Below are 19,990 nucleotides of genomic sequence, written 5' to 3' on the forward strand. Positions count from 1 at the left end.
GCCCCAAGTGTAATAACCTATCTTGGTATTGCAGACCCCCCAGTCCTCTAATAACCTTGGTCGCTCTTCTCTGCACCCGCTCCAGTTCAGCTATGTCTTTCTTATACACCGGAGACCAGAACTGTGCACAGTATTCTAAGTGTGGTCGAACTAGTGACTTGTATAGAGGAAAAATTATGTTCTCCTCATGAGCATCTATGCCTCTTTTAATGCATCCCATTATTTTATTTGCCTTTGTAGCAGCTGCCTGACACTGGCCACTGAATAGGAGTTTGTCATCAACCCATACACCCAGGTCTTTTTCATTGACGGTTTTGCCCAGAGTTTTAGAATTAAGCACATAATTATACATCTTATTACTTCTACCCAAGTGCATGACCTTACATTTATCCCCATTAAAGCTCATTTGCCATTTATCAGCCCAAGCTTCTAGTTTACATAAATCATCCTGTAATATAAAATTGTCCTCCTCTGTATTGATTACCCTGCAGAGTTTAGTGTCATCTGCAAATATTGAAATTCTACTCTGAATGCCCCCTACAAGGTCATTAATAAATATGTTAAAAAGAAGAGGACCTAATACTGACCCCTGTGGTACCCCACTGCTAACCGCTACCCAGTCCGAGTGTGCTCCATTAATAACCACCCTTTGTTTCCTATCCCTGAGCCAGCTCTCAACCCACTTACACATATTTTCCCCTATCCCCATTATTCTCATTTTATGTATCAACCTTTTGTGTGGCACCGTATCAAAAGCTTTTGAAAAGTCCATATACACTACATCTACTGGGTTCCTTTGGTCCAGTCCGGAACTTACCTCTTCATAGAAACTGATTAAATTAGTCTGACATGAACGGTCCCTAGTAAACCCGTGCTGATACTGGGTCATGAGGTTATTCCTCTTCAGATACTCCAGTATATCATCCCTTAGAATGCCCTCCAGGATTTTACCCACAGTAGAGGTTAAGCTTACTGGCCTATAATTTCCGAGTTCAGTTTTTGTCCCCTTTTTGAATATTGGCACCACATTTGCTATACGCCAGTCCTGTGGTACAGACCCTGTTATTATGGAGTCTTTAAAGATTAAAAATAATGGTCTATCAATGACTGTACTTAATTCCTGCAGTACTCGAGGGTGTATCCCATCCGGGCCCGGAGATTTGTCAATTTTAGTGATTTTTAGACGCCGCCGCACTTCCTGCTGGGTTAAGCAGGTGACATTTAATGGGGAATTTTTATATGTGTCTTATATGTGTCTTTCCACCTTTTTACTAGCACTTGCTGTTTACTGTGATTTTTTTGGCAACAGAGTATTTTTTGGTTTTACTGTGCTTTGTGTTTTCAGTCTCTTGGTGGTGTGAACATGTCCCTACAGGATAATACAGTATAGAGTAAAAACAGGATTTTGGTTGCTTACCGTAAAATTTGTTTCTCGGAGCCTTCATTGGGGGGGACACAGGAACCATGGGTGTATGCTGCTGCCACTAGGAGGCTGACATTATGCAAATAAAAAAAGTTAGCTCCTCCTCTGCAGTGTACACCCCACCGACAGGAAGTAGGATATTCAGTTAGTGAGGAAGCAGTAGGAGAAGCAACGTGTAAAAGAGAAAGAAACTCAAACGTTAACAGTATAACACAATAAACAGAGCTGTTCAACTTGGGAGGGTGCTGTGCCCCCAATGAAGGCTCCAAGAAACAGATTTTACAGTAAGCAACCAAAAATCCTGTTCTCTATAGCTTCATTTGGGGACACAGGAAACCATGGGACGTCCCAAAGCAGTCCCTGGGGCGGGAACAGCAGTCATCTCCAATCTAGGTCGGAGGAACTCTCCACCGTCGCCTGCAAGGTCTTCCTACCTAAGCCGGCATATGCCGAAGCTAGGCACGGAAGTTTCGCGAACATGTGGAGGACCGATCATCGATCTGTAGAGGTGCAAGGGCAGAGACCCTATATGTGCACCGCCGGGAGGTGCCCACTGCCCGGGCAGAGTGCGCCTTAAACCTGGAAGGAGGAGCACTGCTCTGACCGGGTAAATCTAAACATTGCTGACTGGATTTTGCGGGCATATGTGGATTTGGAGGTCGGAGGGCCTCTCTACGCCGAGCCCGTATACTGAAAAGGGGGAGGGGCGGCCTTAGCTGGATAGATGCAACTCGCCCTGACCCGGTAGCGTGATGAGCGAATGCTACGAAGGAGGAGTCCGAGCAGGACGAAAGGAAGGCAATCGAGAATGATGGACAGAGCCATGGAGAACCTCGGCAAGGTAACATAGTAACATAGTTAGTAAGGCCAAAAAAGACATTTGTCCATCCAGTTCAGCCTATATTCCATCATAATAAATCCCCAGATCTACGTCCTTCTACAGAACCTAATAATTGTATGATACAATATTGTTCTGCTCCAGGAAGACATCCAGGCCTCTCTTGAACCCCTCGACTGAGTTCGCCATCACCACCTCCTCAGGCAAGCAATTCCAGATTCTCACTGCCCTAACAGTAAAGAATCCTCTTCTATGTTGGTGGAAAAACCTTCTCTCCTCCAGACGCAAAGAATGCCCCCTTGTGCCCGTCACCTTCCTTGGTATAAACAGATCCTCAGCTAGATATTTGTATTGTCCCCTTATATACTTATACATGGTTAGTAGATCGCCCCTCAGTCGTCTTTTTTCTAGACTAAATAATCCTAATTTCGCTAATCTATCTGGGTATTGTAGTTCTCCCATCCCCTTTATTAATTTTGTTGCCCTCCTTTGTACTCTCTCTAGTTCCATTATATCCTTCCTGAGCACCGGTGCCAAAAACTGGACACAGTACTCCATGTGCGGTCTAACTAGGGATTTGTACAGAGGCAGTATAATGCTCTCAGCTTGTGTATCCAGACCTCTTTTAATGCACCCCATGATCCTGTTTGCCTTGGCAGCTGCTGCCTGGCACTGGCTGCTCCAGGTAAGTTTATCATTAACTAGGATCCCCAAGTCCTTCTCCCTGTCAGATTTACCCAGTGGTTTCCCATTCAGTGTGTAATGGTGATATTGATTCCTTCTTCCCATGTGTATAACCTTACATTTATCATTGTTAAACCTCATCTGCCACCTTTCAGCCCAAGTTTCCAACTTATCCAAATCCATCTGTAGCAGAATACTGTCTTCTCTTGTATTAACTGCTTTACATAGTTTTGTATCATCTGCAAATATCGATATTTTACTGTGTAAACCTTCTACCAGATCATTAATGAATATGTTGAAGAGAACAGGTCCCAATACTGACCCCTGCGGTACCCCACTGGTCACAGCAACCCAGTTAGAGACTATACCATTTATAACCACTCTCTGCTTTCTATCACTAAGCCAGTTACTAACCCATTTACACACATTTTCCCCCAGACCAAGCATTCTCATTTTATGTACCAACCTCTTGTGCGGCACGGTATCAAACGCTTTGGAAAAATCGAGATATACCACGTCCAATGACTCACCATGGTCCAGCCTATAGCTTACCTCTTCATAAAAACTGATTAGATTGGTTTGACACGAGCGATTTCTCATAAACTCATGCTGATATGGAGTTAAACAGGTATTCTCATTGAGATAATCCAGAATAACATCCTTCAGAAACCCTTCAAATATTTTACCAACAATAGAGGTTAGACTTACTGGCCTATAATTTCCAGGTTGACTTTTAGAGCCCTTTTTGAATATTGGCACCACATTTGCTATGCGCCAGTCCTTCGGAACAGACCCTGTCGCTGTAGAGTCCCTAAAAATAAGAAATAATGGTTTAATAAGAAATAATGGTTTAGGTAAAAAAGTAAAAGGTAAAAGGTAAGGGCAGAGCACTGAACCTGTGATCCACAGAATGTACAAAACTGCTGCCACAGACTCTGGAAGTGGTTGAGAGCCTGAAAAGAACGTATACAACGAAAATGGACCCGCCCCTCGCAAAAATGCAGGAATGTCCAATGTCTTGAAGAAAAGGAGGACCTGGATAAAGGCTTTCATAAAATAAAGGAAAGCACACGCGGTCCCAGGAGAACAACAAGGTTTAGTCAGAGGAAGAAGAGAACTCGTCCCTCCGATGACCTCCTTAATAATTGGTTCAAGTTGGAGCCAAACTGACAGAAAACCTCGGAAGGCAAGCTGGTGAGGGACTTCCTAGAGGAGAAGTCCTACCACGCCTTAAACAAAATGGTCCTTCGGATGGGCACGATATTGCTGGATGTCCAAGCAGCACCATCCGCGGGGGCGGATACAATGTACTTCCTTGCAAGAGTAAATTAGTTCGCAAGGACAGCGATTTCCTCCGATCGGACTCCATGAAGGGTGCCCTGATGGAGCAGCTTAGCCCATGCGTCTATAAACTTTGCTGCCCAGGTGGAGACAAAGGCAGGGCACAATGTAGCCACGGACACTTCAATGGTCGACTTTGCCATGGACTATTAGTCCGCCGTTGGTATCCTTGAGGGTGGAAAATCTGGAAACCGGAGGGTCCAGAGACGGAGAAGAGGTCCAGTTCGCAGTAAAGTCAGAAGAAAGGGAATATAGGAAACCGAGACACTTCCCTCTTTGGAACGGCTGGATTAAGGATTCCAAGAGAAAACCCAGAAAAGACCATTAAACTGAAATGACAAGAAAAGACTTGAGAGTAGGGTACTGAGGACCTGCTAGAGAAAAGCCCGCCCGGATGTTGAGAGGGTGGGGGTGGAGTCAGCGCTGTAACTAGGCCCGAGAAAAGCCGGAACCTAGATTTGCAGCAATGACCGCCGGAGCATGGGGGGGGGCGCGCAGGCCTCAAAACGCCGTGGTGGGATACCCCATGTCCCCACGACCATCGGAAAAGGCAGGGAAAGCTCCCGAAGCTAAAAACCTCCGTAAAGGTTCAGAACAGATAGCTTAAGGGGGGGCCGCAGGTATGAAAGAAATAAAGGATCTTTCTTCCTATCTTCTCATCTTCTTATCTTCTTCCTGACTTCGCCAGACCCTGGGGAGAAAAGAAAAGTACCACCCCGTCCAGCATGTATCAGACGTCCGAGATCCTGCGATGTGGGACGTCCTCGTCTCCTCAGACCGACAGGCTCTGGTGGGCGAGTGGGTGCACACGAAGTCGCACACCTGTCATGGTGGAATTTAAATGCTGCTGTCAGAAGTCAAACTGAAGCGAACAGAACAAGTGCCAAGCGCATGAGTTACAGGCAGATGCATCTACCTGGTATGAAGCAGGCACAGCTCCTTTATACTCTCCTTAGCACCCTTGATGAAAATGTACATCAAACATGGCTTAGTAATTTAGAATTTAGTTGCACTAAGTCACTAGCTTTAATTTACAACTTATGAAATGTTTACCACTTTTATACTTCTACAAAATGTAAACTAGATGTACTTTTAATTTTTGCATTATTCACAATGTAGGCGATAGGCGGGGAAAAACAAAAAACAAAACAAAACCCCTCCATTCATTATGTACATACATGGTTCCACCAAGAAGCTTAGAATTCAGTGTGATGACGACAGCCCCGAACCAGATGATTACGAACACTTCGGCAAACTGGGGCCCTCCATCATCTTTGCTGTTTGCATGTCCGCCTTGTAACATTCTATCATAGGATAAAGAAACAGATATATAGAGATTGTCTAGAAAAGAGCTGACAGAGAAATTTACTATCAGGAATCTGGCACAAAAAATGGAGACAAATGCGCTCTCTTGCAGAATAGAAAGTAGCATTTCCTGCATCACTCCATGTTCAGCTGATATATTTAAAGGGACACTGTCACCTGAATTTGGAGGGAACAATCTTCAGCCATAGGGGCGGGGTTTTCAGGTGTTTGATTCACCCTTTCCTTACCCGCTGGCTGCAATATTGGATTGAAGTTCATTCTCTGTCCTCCGTAGTACATGCCTGGGGAAGGCAAGATTGCCTTGTGCAGGCATGTACTACGGAGGACAGAGAATGATCTTCAATCCAATATTGCAGCCAGCATGCAGCCAGTGGGTAAGGAAAGGGTGAATCAAACACCCGAAAACCCCGCCTCCATGGCTGAAGATTGTTCCCTCCAAATTCAGGTGACAGAGTCCCTTTAAAAAGTTGTCCACTACTTGTCATACCCCTCGCTTGGCCATCATGATAAAGCTTATACTCACCTCTCGTGCTGGCGCCGTATCCCCGGCGCTCCCGTGCCGAATCAGTGCTGGTGTTACTGTCCCTGCCTTCTGTCGAGTTGAGCAGGAAGAAAAAACTCAGATCAGCTGAAGCCCAGACTGCCTCTTCGAATTGTCCGAATGCAGGGACAGTGATGACAAAGCGCAGTGGGCACCGGCGTCACAACAACCGCACGGGAGCCCCGGGACAGCGAGTGCAAACACTTCAGGAACAGCGCTAGCACGGGAGAGGAGCATAGGTTTTATTATTTTACTAGATGGTGGCCCGATTCTAACACATCGGGTATTCTAGAATATGTATGTATGTATGTATGTATGTATGTATGTATGTATGTATGTATGTATGTATGTATGTATATAGCAGCCACATAGTATATAGGAGTACTACGTGGCCTGTGGTATACACCATGTGGTTGCTATATACATACATACATATTGTAGAATACCCGATGCGTTAATATAGGCCACGCAGTAAATAACACAGCCCACACAGTATATAGCAGCCACACAGTATATAACACAGCCCACGTAATATATAGCACAGCCCACATAGTATTCAACAGTGGCCACGTAGTATATAGCACGCAGTATAGAACACAGCCACGTAGTATATAACACTGCCCACATAATATATAGCACAGCCCACGCAGTATAGAACACTGCCCACATAGTATCTAACACTGGCCAGGTAGTATATAGCAGCCACGCGGTATATAACACAGTCCACGTAGCATTTAGCAGTGTGGGCACCATATCCCTGTTAAAAAAAAAATAATTTAAATAAAAAAAATAGTTATATACTCACCCGGCGGGATCCAGCGAACCTCTGGCGATGCGTGCGGTTGCCGCCATCTTGCGTTCCCAGGATGCATTGCGAAATTACCCAGATCACTTAGCGGTTTTGCGAGACCGCTAAGTCTTCTGGGTAATTTCGCAATGAATCTCTGGGACCGGAAGCTGGCGGCAGGCGTGAGCGCATCGTCGGACTACCGAAGGTGAGAATAGCAGGTTTTTTAGTTTTTTTATTAGTTTTAACATTAGATCTTTATACTATTGATGCTGCATACTCAGCATCAATAGTAAAAACTAGGTCACACAGGGTTAATAGCGGCGGTAACGGAGTGAGTTACCCGCGGCATAACGCGGTCCGTTACCGCTGGCATTAAGCCTGTGTGAGCGGTGACCGGAGGGGAGTATGAAGCGGACACTGACTGCAGAGAGTATGGAGCGGGCGCCGGGCACTGACTGCAGGGAGTATGGAGCGGGCGCCGGGCACCGACTGCGGGGGAGTAGGGAGGGACTAATCGGACTGTGGCCGTCGCTGATTGGTCGCGGCAGCCATGACAGGCAGCTGGCGAGACCAATCAGCGACTTGGATTTCTTAGACAGACAGACAGAAGTGACCCTTAGACAATTATATAGTAGATGGGGGCCAAACATTTTGATCAAGAAGGGGTTGTCCTAGTAGTGGACAACCCCTTTCATGAAAACCAGCACTTCTCTAATGCTGCCTCACTAGAAAAATGTAAAATGAAGGGAGTGAGCTGGACAGAAGCGAATACGAAATATACTGCGCACTGTTCGTTTATGTGTGGTGTGTATGGACAAAACGGCAGATGGGGGGAGATCGACAAGGGAGAAGTTGCTGCATCCTTTGGTAGCGCTCTACAGACTAATCTTTTCACCGGCATTTCTTTCGAAGGCTACGTTCCCACATAACGCTTTCATTGCTGCGGATAGCATTGCGAAAAAGGAGCAAGGAAGTCGCACATTTCATCCTTCTCAGAGCAAACAGTGAAACTCACAACTATATCTCCGGCATACACCGACATGCAGCAAATCTTAAACACCCAGCACCTGGTAATTTACACTGCTGGTATATTTAGCAGAAAATGCATGAGATTTTTTTTCAAATCTTTCCTAGTGATGTAAAAAGCAGCGGATTTTCTGTAATTTAATAGGCTTTCATGAAAACTTAGCCTTAAGGCTAGTGAAACAGTACGAGCTAGTGGCTCTGCTCCAGCAACTTAATGCTAATCACACTGATCAGGGGATGAGAGATCAGAGTATTCTGATGGGATTGAAGTTATTGGTCTTTCATTATATTCTACTTCTCTATCGTCCGTGAGCAGAGTTACACTGTATAATTATAGAGGCGTCTAGGGACATTCTTTTCGTTTTCATTATTTTCCATGTAGATCAATGTAATATGAATAACGCTAGGTTCACATTGCGTTAATGGGTGTCCGCTAGCGGACTCCGTTACATGGCGCAATTGTCGCAATTAACGCTATGTAACGGATCCGTTAGCGAACCCATTGACTGCAATGTGCTAACGGATCGCTAGCGCATGCTATTTTTGGCATGCGCTAGCGATGTCCCGTTAGTTTCGGACGGACCGCGGACGCTGCTTGCAGCGTCCGAGCTCCGTTCCTTGCTAGCGCAGATCGGGTATCTGCGCTAGCGGGATCGCCAAATGCGGTCCCTTTTGGGACATTGCGTTTGCGCAATCCGCTAGCGTATGCGCTAAACGGATTGCCCTGACGCAATGTGAACCTAGCCTAAGAAGTTAGAGAGCAGGACAAAGACAGGACAGACGAACATCAAAGACTAAAGGACAGAGTGCAGGACAAGAAGAGGACAGACAAACATCAAGGACAGAGTGCAGGACAAGGACAGGACAGACGAACATCAAGGACAGAGCGCAGGACAAGGAGCGGACAGACGAGCATCAAGGACAGAGCGCAGGACAAGGAGAGGACAGACGAGCATCAAGGACAGAGCGCAGGACAAGGAGAGGACAGACGAACATCAAGGACAGAGCACAGGACATGGAGCGGACAGATGAACATCAAGGACAGAGCACAGGACAAGGAGAGGACAGAAACATTAAGGACAGAGACGAGGAGAAGGAGAGTTTAGATGAACATCAAGGACAGAGCGCAGGACAAGGAGACAGACAAACATCAGCCTACAGTACAGACAAAGAAACAAGATGGACCGGAAAGAAGAGGACTGATTGCCATCGCTTGCAACTCCTTGTGCACCAAGATGGTGGAGTTCTGTGTGTGGATACACACCAGACATGAGCGATGGGAAGAAGTTTAATTTTCTTATTGTTCATTTTTAGATTTACTATTGCTGTTGATAAATTCAAGCAACCTATAGTCAGCAATGCAGATGGGTGTACAAGTAGCAGTGTCAGGTGTGGCTTTACACCAAGATGGTGCCACAATTACTGAGGCCTACAGAAACTAATATACAGGTCCTTCTCAAAAAATTAGCATATAGTGTTAAATTTCATTATTTACCATAATGTAATGATTACAATTAAACTTTCATATATTATAGATTCATTATCCACCAACTGAAATTTGTCAGGTCTTTTATTGTTTTAATACTGATGATTTTGGCATACAACTCCTGATAACCCAAAAAACCAGTCTCAATAAATTAGCATATCAAGAAAAGGTTCTATAAACGACCTATTACCCTAATCTTCTGAATCAACTAATTAACTCTAAACACATGCAAAAGATACCTGAGGCTTTTATAAACTCCCTGCCTGGTTCATTACTCAAAACCCCCATCATGGGTAAGACTAGCGACCTGACAGATGTCAAGAAGGCCATCATTGACACCCTCAAGCAAGAGGGTAAGACCAAGAAAGAAATTTCTCAACAAATAGGCTGTTCCCAGAGTGCTGTATCAAGGCACCTCAATGGTAAGTCTGTTGGAAGGAAACAATGTGGCAGAAAACGCTGTACAACGAGAAGAGGAGACCGGACCCTGAGGAAGATTGTGGAGAAGGACCGATTCCAGACCTTGGGGAACCTGAGGAAGCAGTGGACTGAGTCTGGTGTGGAAACATCCAGAGCCACCGTGCACAGGCGTGTGCAGGAAATGGGCTACAGGTGCCGCATTCCCCAGGTAAAGCCACTTTTGAACCATAAACAGCGGCAGAGGCGCCTGACCTGGGCTACAGAGAAGCAGCACTGGACTGTTGCTAAGTGGTCCCAAGTACTTTTTTCTGATGAAAGCAAATTTTGCATGTCATTCGGAAATCAAGGTGCCAGAGTCTGGAGGAAGACTGGGGAGAAGGAAATGCCAAAATGCCTGAAGTCCAGTGTCAAGTACCCACAGTCAGTGATGGTGTGGGGTGCCATGTCAGCTGCTGGTGTTGGTCCACTGTGTTTCATCAAGGGCAGGGTCAATGCAGCTAGCTATCAGGAGATTTTGGAGCACTTCATGCTTCCATCGGCTGAAATGCTTTATGGAGATGAAGATTTCATTTTTCAGCACGACCTGGCACCTGCTCACAGTGCCAAAACCACTGGTAAATGGTTTACTGACCATGGTATTACTGTGCTCAATTGGCCTGCCAACTCTCCTGACCTGATCCCCATAGAGAATCTGTGGGATATTGTGAAGAGAAAGTTGAGAGACGCAAGACCCAACACTCTGGATGAGCTTAAGGCCGCTATTGAAGCATCCTGGGCCTCCATAACATCTCAGCAGTGTCACAGGCTGATTGCCTCCATGCCACGCCGCATTGAAGCAGTCATTTCTGCCAAAGGATTCCCGACCAAGTATTGAGTGCATAACTGAACATTATTATTTGATGGTTTTTTTGTTTGTTATTAAAAAACACTTATTTGATTGGATGGGTGAAATATGCTAATTTATTGAGACAGGTTTTTTGGGTTATCAGGAGTTGTATGCCAAAATCATCAGTATTAAAACAATAAAAGACCTGACAAATTTCAGTTGGTGGATAATGAATCTATAATATATGAAAGTTTAATTGTAATCATTGCATTATGGTAAATAATGAAATTTAACACTATATGCTAATTTTTTGAGAAGGACCTGTACTGGCACAAACAATGACCTGCAATTGGCTGATGTTTGCACTTCCTGCATTAGCAATGTGCCTATTCCTTATCCTAGTGTCTCCCACGGGTTACAAATCCACAACATACAGAATCATATTCTACTGGTTTTAGCACCAAACAAAACCAAGATATGCAACCGAGTAACAGGGAGAACATTACATGGGATATGGATATTTTATCACAGATGTGGAGATCAGACTGAACTAAAGGAATTCGTCTTGTCTTCTTCCTGAGAAATCTCGCTTACAACAAGATACATTTCTGCTGACTTGACATTTCCTTTTATGGAAGTAATCATGTGTGCATTCCTTCTTTCAATAGCAGCCTTTCATTCACCTTCCAGATGATGTAACTTTCTACTGATAAAGACTGGTATAGATTGTTTATGTAAGAGATAGTGAAATATGAGCGCTTGTGCGCATGTCTGTAAAAGAATAATTCTTTTCTATATAAAGGGAGGGCAAAGCCCAGAGAGTGAGATGTGCTCCTGGGCTTCCCTTGTATATGATCACACAATACCTTGTTTGCGTGTCATTTACTTAGGATCCCTACCTCTAGTAAGCCAGGGACTGAGAAGGACTTAACACAGAGGACATCGAATTCCAGAGGTCTACCTTTGGGGGGAAGAGCCATGTATACTTTTGCAATGATTTTTTCTTATTGTTCATTTGCTTTCCAAATGTAAAATTAAGCAAAAATTCTAAATGCTAATGTGGCGTGTAACGTCTGTACGTGGCAGGATCAGCGGGCTTTATTATGGCATCACAAATAAAGAAAGAGCAGCAACATTTCCATCACTAGTATTATAGGTTATATTATAGCAGGTTATATTTTATTGCATCTATCGGTTTAGCTCTCCCTGATGATAATAGATATTTGCATACTGAATTTATTTGGGATATTTTTCTGACAGTCAGATTACAGCTGATACACTATTAACCTGCACATATGGGGTCAATCTGCAGGTTAAAAAGTCAATTATACACTATTCTATTAAAAATAATATAGTATCAAGTTACAGTAATGCATGCTCAAAAATGAAATAACTAAAGAAAGTACTTACAATGCAAGTGAGACACAAAGAACTAGAGGACCCCATAAATCCCCTAAGGAAAAAGCAGATTGCACTGGCATTAGATGCAGGATTAGGCAGCAATGACATATTTGCTAAACCAAAGCAGAGAATATTTCCAGACATGGCAGACATTTCTGCAACTGTGCAATATGTGCTTAAACAACCCCTGGAGATGAATGGCCAGAAATTTCTAAAACAAACCTCACAAACCTAGGACTTTACTCTTAGTCTCAATTTATAATTCTTCTTAGAGTTTTCTGCAGCTTATTGGTTGCTCAAAAGCAATGCAAGTCGCTTGGCCTAGTGCAACCAAGTGATTGGCTGCAGTGGTCATTTACTGTTGTCGTACTTTTAATGCTGCAGCCAGTCAAAAACTGAAGTAGCGTTGAAATTTCAGCGCTGTATCTGCTGTGGGTGAGCAGAGCTTATTACATTTACAGAGGGGAAGTCTATAGAAAAAAAACACTGGAAAATCTCTTAAATCCTTGGTGTCTTAGGCTACTTTCACACTAGCGCCGTACGGCGCACGACGCAATGCGTTGTGGCGACGTACCGACGCATGCTGTGAAAGCGCAGCACAACGGGGGCAGCGGATGCAGTTTTACAACGCATCCGCTGCCCCATTGTGAGCTCCGGGGAGGAGGGGGCGGAGTTCCGGCCGCGCATGCGCGGTCGGAAATGGCGGACACAACGCACCAAAAAAACGTTACATGCAACGTTTTTTGGTGCCGACGGTCCGCCACAGCACGACGGTTGCGACGTGTGGCAATGCGTCGCTAATACAAGCCTATGGAGAAAAAACGCATCCTGCAGACAACTTTGCAGGATGCGTTTTTTTCTGCAAAACGACGCATTGCGACGTGCGTCGTACGACGCTAGTGTGAAAGTAGCCTTATTTGTCAAATTGAAAATTATACTGAAATACGTCAACTCCAATAATTTGGTGCATACGTTACTTGTCTTAAAGGCAGAAAATGAGATTTAGGACATTTTCTTAATTGCACTTAATAAATGTGTAAAGATATTCTTGGCCATGCGCCGTCTCACAACCCTTTTACCAACTTTTTAAAAGTGGAACGAGAAGTAAAACGTTAGCAAGGTCAAGCTCAGACAAGACGTGCCATAACTTGTGATTTAGTAACACAGATCTGGCACAAGCCAAATTATAAATCCCCACCCAAAATGTCGGCACTAACCCAGACATTGTATGTGGCATGGGTCTGGGCGTCTCTGCAGCTCCAAGTAGCAAAATGTTACAGAAGTCTCCCCGGGGGTATAACACTAGATGCTAAAGGTACCGTCACATTTAGCGACGCTGCAGCGATCTAGACAACGATCCCTGCAGCGTCGCTGTGTGTTCGCTGGAGAGCTGTCACACAGACAGCTCTCCAGCGACCAACTATGCGAAGTCCCCTGGTAACCAGGGTAAACATTGGGTTACTAAGCGCAGGGCCGCGCTTAGTAACCCGATGTTTACCCTGGTTACCAGCGTAAACGTAAAAAAAAAAAAACACTACATACTTACATTCCGGTGTCTTTCCTCTGGCGTTCTGCTTCTCTGCACTGTGTAAGCGCCGGCCGGAAAGCACAGCGGTGACGTCACCGCTGTGCTCTGCTTTACGGCTGGCCGGCGCTGACAGTGCAGGGAAGCAGAGCGCCGGAGGACAGACACCGGAATGTAAGTATGTAGTGTTTTTTTTTTTTTTTTTTTTACGTTTACGCTGGTAACCAGGGTAAACATCGGGTTACTAAGCGCAGCCCTGCGCTTGGTAACCCGATGTTTACCCTGGTTACCAGTGAAGACATCGCTGAATCGGCGTCACAGACGCCGATTCAGCGATGTCTGCGGGAGATCCAGCGACGAAATAATGTTCTGGACTTTCTGCTCCGACCAACGATGTCACAGCAGGATCCAGATCGCTGCTGCATGTCAAACACAATATCGCTATCCAGGACGCTGCAACGTCACGGATCGCTAGCGATATCGTTGTTAAGTTGGTCAGTGTGAAGGTACCTTTAGCCTCAGGATAGACCACCATTATGTAATCGGTGGAGCTATGTAAAGAGATTTACAGGACTCCGGTACAGTGACCCCGTCATTAGTCCATGTCTTTCGATCCTCCTCCTACCTGCTGCCATCCTCTTAATAGGCACATTACAACATCACGTGCGTATTGCACAAAAACTATAATGTTGTGACGGCCCTACTTATCCGAGTAGGAAGAGTCATAGCGCTCCCAGCAGGCGGCCACGGACTAATGACATGGCCATTGCATCAGGGTCCTGCACATTGATTTGCTCAACTCTAATATGTACGCATTACGGATTTTCTTTAATTCCGGGGTACACTCCCTTTTACTATATACAGGAGCTCCGTTTCATAACAGACATATTCAACACTCCAGATGGGAAGTTGAATTTTACTAATTTTTGCTTCAGAGAAACGAAGATGTCCAATAATCCATCTAGATACTCACAGTCCCTCAGAAGCGCATTACTCTTTTTAGGGTACATAACATGAAAAAACTTCTGCCCAACAGCTTTTAGGTCCCGCATCTGAAAATAAAGTAAAAACATTTGTGATAAACAATAAGTGATCAATTTCTGAACTCTAGAAAAGACACAATACTGATAAAAAAAGCTGCACATCAGATATATCCCTGGTGATGTTCCAGACGTTACACTTACAATGGTGTCTCGGACGGGTTCATCCAATGTAGAAAAATCCTCTTCTTGTGACTGTGAGGCCATGGGAACCGTGATCTCCCCCTCCACCGGAATATCCCCCGATATGGAAACATCTGATAACCCTGCGAACTGGAGAAGGAGGCGATTATGGAAGAAGAACAGAACCTTATTTCTTATAGAAAGACTGTATTCCTGATACAAAGTACCCTCCTCTTCCCAGGTCTCACGTTCACAAAGCAAAAGTGTGTGAGAAAAAAAATGCACAGCCCAAAAACGATTAAATGAATAATGTGATATTACTGAGTCGCTTTCTTTTGCCTCGTCATTGAGCGTTACAATAAATTCATCCTAATAAAGTGAAGCAGGAAAACGAGACGAGTCTCCTGCACTGTGGGAAGTGCAGCCTGATTGGCCTCAACTTCAGCAACTGCAAAAATGCCCATTTAGTAATTGGAAAAGAATTCACTATACATAAAAATGCTAAAAAGTAAGAAATACTTATTAAAACAAACTCTTTTCCACGGAAGATGTAAGAACAAATCTATTACAAGCCTGAAGAAGGAGATGGGCGCTGTGGTTTCATAGTTTCTTCCACAGCCAGAGGAATGAAGGTGAACAATTGGTGGCAATGTTCCCAGTAGGTCTACACTCTCCAATGTACAATCTCCTGGTCATTTGACAATAATCATCTGCTAAGATCGTTTAGCACAATAAAAAAACAAGTGACCGGGAAACTGCACATCCATCACTGCCCGAGCAGGCGTCAGAAGGGAGGAACATGCAGAACAAGTGGCATGTGGCTGGCTGCAGTGACCTGGAGACTGTATATGGAGGACAGCAAAGCCACCAATCGTCCTCTGGGCTATGGGAACCGCCAGACAGATGCTCCATTTCATTAAGATATTTGGCCTCACACGCCGATCCGGTCTGACTGTGGAGGACACTACATCACTGCGTCGGGTCACTATACCTTAATAACAAACTGACAGCTGACAATGAACAGATGGTACATTACAAAGTTTGATAATGCGTGCTCTATGCCCACATCACTATTTAGGCTATGTGCACGTGTTGCCCTGATCACACCTGAAAAACAGCTAAATAATTGCTAAGAATAATGAAAGTATGCACTGCAATGTCAAAATGCCTTGCTGCGCACAGGTTCCATCTTTTTTAAAGGGCCACTGTCACCCCCTCCAGCCGTTACAAACTAAAAGAGCCACCTTGTGCAGCAGTAATGCTGCATTCTAACAAGGTGGCTCTTTTAGTTTTTGGTGCATGTATTCAGCACGGAGGGGGCGGCGCCCGGAGCCCCTGCATATTTGAGTGACGGCAGTGTGGCGTTTCAAGCAGGGAGGTGAGGACCTGTCTCTCTGGCGAAAGACAGGTATTTTGGAGAAGTAATAAAACGCTTTATTTGGGGAATACATGCACCAAAAACTAAAAGAGCCACCTTGTTAGAATGCAGCATTACTGCTGCACAAGGTGTCTCTTTTAGTTTATAACGGCTGGGGGGTGACAGTGGCCCTTTAACATCTTTTACCCACTTCACATTTTGAAATTAGACACAAAAAAAAATAACTCAGAAATATTTCCTGAAACCGTTCTTTCCTCAACTCTGAATCAAGTGAAATGCTATGCATGCCCTCATCATCTCCCGCCGTGACTACTGCAACATCCTCCTCTGTGGCCTCCCTACTAACACTCGCACCTCTCCAGTCTGTGTTTAACTGCCCAACTAATTCGCTTTTCTCCTTGATATTCCTCTGCTTTTCTCCTTCATTGGCTCACAATTCCCCAAATTCAGATCAAACTACTAACATTGCCTAGAAAGCCGTCCATAAACTGTCTCCTCCGGGTATCTCCGAGCTAATCTCCCAATATATTCCAACGTGTAACCTCCGATACTCTAAAGACTCCCTTCTCTCCTCCACATTTATACGCTCCTCACGCAATCACCTCTAAAATTTACATGCTACGTCCAGCTCTCGGACATCTCTGGCACCGGGTACACGGCACATCCAGCCCTCAGACATCTCTGTGGCACCGGGTACACGGCACATCCAGCCCTCAGACATCTCTGTGACACCGGGTACACAGCACATCCAGTCCTCAGACATCTCTGTGACACCGGGTACACGGCACATCGAGCCCTCGGACATCTCTGTGACACCGGGTACACGGCACATCGAGCCCTCGGACATCTCTGGCACCGGGTACACGGCACATCGAGCCCTCGGACATCTCTGGCACCGGGTACACGGCACATCCAGCCCTCGGACATCTCTGTGGCACCGGGTACACGGCACATCGAGCCCTCGGACATCTCTGTGGCACCGGGTACACGGCACATCCAGCCCTCAGACATCTCTGTGGCACCGGGTACACGGCACATCCAGCCCTCAGACATCTCTGTGGCACCGGGTACACGGCACATCAAGACCTCGGACATCTCTGTGGCACCGGGTACACGGCACATCCAGCCCTCAGACATCTCTGTGGCACCGGGTACACGGCACATCGAGCCCTCGGACATCTCTGTGGCACCGGGTACACAGCACATCGAGCCCTCGGACATCTCTGTGGCACCGGGTACACGGCACATCCAGCCCTCAGACATCTCTGTGGCACCGGGTACACGGCACGTCCAGCCCTCGGACATCTCTGTGGCACCGGGTACACGGCACATCGAGCCCTCGGACATCTCTGTGGCACCGGGTACACAGCACATCGAGCCCTCGGACATCTCTGTGGCACCGGGTACACGGCACATCCAGCCCTCAGACATCTCTGTGACACCGGGTACACGGCACATCCAGCCCTCGGACATCTCTGTGACACCGGGTACACGGCACGTCCAGCCCTCGGACATCTCGGTAGCACCGGGTACACGGCACTTCCAGCCCTCGGACATCTCGGTAGCACCGGGTACACGGCACTTCCAGCCCTCGGACATCTCGGTAGCACCGGGTACACGGCACTTCCAGCCCTCGGACATCTCGGTGGCACCGGGTACACGGCACGTCCAGCCCTCGGACATCTCGGTAGCACCGGGTACACGGCACGTCCAGCCCTCGGACATCTCGGTGGCACCGGGTACACGGCACGTCCAGCCCTCGGACATCTCTGTGGCACCGGGTACACGGCACATCCAGCCCTCGGACATCTCTGTGACACCAGGTACACGGCACGTCCATCCCTCAGACATCTCAGTGACACCGGGTACACGGCACGTCCATCCCTCAAACATCTCTGGCACCGGGTACACGGCACGTCCATCCCTCAAACATCTCTGGCACCGGGTACACGGCACGTCCAGCCCTCAGACATCTCTGGGACCGGGTACACGGCACGCCCAGCCCTCAGATATCTCTGTGACACCGGGTACACGGGACATCCAGCCCTCGGACATCTCTGTGACACCGGGTACACGGCACGTCCAGCCCTCAGACATCTCTGTGACACCGGGTACACGGCACGTCCAGCCCTCGGACATCTCTGTGACACCGGGTACACGGCACGTCCAGCCCTCGGACATCTCGGTGGCACCGGGTACATAGCACGTCCAGCCCTCGGACATCTCGGTGGCACAGGGTACACGGCACGTCCAGTCCTAGGACATCTTGGTGGCACCGGGTACACAGCACGTCCAGAACTCAGACATCTCGGTGGCACAGGGTACACAGCACGTCCAGTCCTCGGACATCTTGGTGGCACCGGGTACACGGCACGTCCAGCCCTCGGACATTTCTGTGGCATCGGGTACACAGCACATCCAGCCCTCAGACATCTCGGTGGCACAGGGTACACGGCACGTCCAGTCCTTGGACATCTTGGTGGCACCGGGTACACAGCACATCCAGCCCTCAGACATCTCGGTGGCACAGGGTACACAGCACGTCCAGCCCTCGGACATCTCGGTGGCACCGGGTACACAGCACGTCCAGCCCTCGGACATCTCGGTGGCACCGGGTACACGGCACGTCCAGCCCTCGGACATCTCGGTGGCACAGGGTACACGGCACGTCCAGCCCTCGGACATTTCTGTGGCACCGGGTACACGGCACATCCAGCCCTCGAACATCTCTGTGACACTGGGTACACGGCACATCCAGCCCTCGAACATCTCTGTGACACCGGGTACACGGCACATCCAGTCCTCAGACATCTTGGTGGCACCGGGTACATGGCACGTCCAGCCCTCGGACATCTCGGTGGCACCGGGTACACAGCACGTCCAGCCCTCGGACATCTCGGTGGCACCGGGTACACAGCACGTCCAGCCCTCGGACATCTCGGTGGCACCGGGTACACGGCACATCGAGCCCTCAGACATCTCGGTGGCACCGGGTACACGGCACCTGTAATGAGGGGTTCTGTGGAGAAACCTACACCTGCAGCACACAGGCAGCGCTGACCCTCACCTGTCACCCAGGTCCTGGACCTTCTCTGCCGGGCACAATACCTGGCTGGTACCGAGCAGTGAGGCCCTCACCCTGCACACAGACCTGGCAGTGACAGCCGCCCGCATCACACATATACACAGCAGACGCCAGCCCCGGCCTCCGCCATCCCGGGCCCCGGCAGCCAGGATCTCACCAGCTGTCTGCTCCCGTTCTCCTGCTTCTCTTCTATGTCCGCCATGTTTTCCCTGCAGCTCTTCCCAATCTGCTACTACGTGGAGTCAGGAGAGACGTCATCAGACGCAGCCCCATCCGGCTTCCGCTGCCGGCGCGGGAATTACGTCATCAGGACGTGTCATGCGCCTTCTTGTCATGTGACGTGTGGATGACGTCACCCTGCCTGCAAGTGCTCCGTGACGGGAAAGCGCGTGCACAGTACGGGGTCACGGGGAGCAGCGCCTGCACGTCCTGCTGGGGGGGACAGGTCTCTGCAGACTGCCCTGTTATTCCTCCAGCTTGTCCTATAACAGGATGCAGCCACACATCACTGCTGCAGCCAGTCACTGAGACTGCTGAGCTCGGGGATTAGTTGCAGCGGTTACAGTTGGTGTAGCAGTGACAGCAGGGCTGCAGTCTGTGATCCGAGCTGAGGCCCGACCTATAAAATAACATGGAGGCCAGTGCCAACCTCACAGTGCAGAGGAATGCTACTCCCTTTCTCAGGTGGTGGTCTATGGCAGGGGTGTCAAACTGCATTCCTCGAGGGCTGCAAACAG

The 19,990-nt window shown here is 47.5% G+C and overlaps 1 protein-coding gene across 2 annotated transcripts in view; it reads right to left on the bottom strand.

The window, feature by feature from the left end:
• YIPF6 (Yip1 domain family member 6) overlaps nucleotides 1-19,547 on the bottom strand; it is a 31,117-nt gene extending 11,570 nt beyond the window's left edge. The window contains exons 1-7 of one of the 2 annotated variants that reach the window (XR_011318003.1): nucleotides 19,411-19,539; nucleotides 14,812-14,940; nucleotides 14,601-14,679; nucleotides 12,112-12,154; nucleotides 5,465-5,590; nucleotides 3,842-5,108; nucleotides 3,654-3,756 (exon numbers count right to left, since the gene is read on the bottom strand). Coding sequence is in view for 1 of the 2 variants with exons in the window: in XM_069747340.1 (XP_069603441.1) it covers nucleotides 5,465-5,590; nucleotides 12,112-12,154; nucleotides 14,601-14,679; nucleotides 14,812-14,940; nucleotides 19,411-19,455 (422 nt within the window). In the remaining variant the exon portion in view is untranslated. Of the gene's footprint in view, nucleotides 1-3,653; nucleotides 3,757-3,841; nucleotides 5,109-5,464; nucleotides 5,591-12,111; nucleotides 12,155-14,600; nucleotides 14,680-14,811; nucleotides 14,941-19,410 lie in introns of both variants that reach the window. The other variant, XM_069747340.1, reaches the window with a different exon arrangement.
• Nucleotides 19,548-19,990: the final 443 nt, after the last annotated feature.

Source organism: Ranitomeya imitator, chromosome 2, assembly GCF_032444005.1.
Source record: "Ranitomeya imitator isolate aRanImi1 chromosome 2, aRanImi1.pri, whole genome shotgun sequence".
Lineage (NCBI taxonomy): Eukaryota > Metazoa > Chordata > Amphibia > Anura > Dendrobatidae > Ranitomeya > Ranitomeya imitator.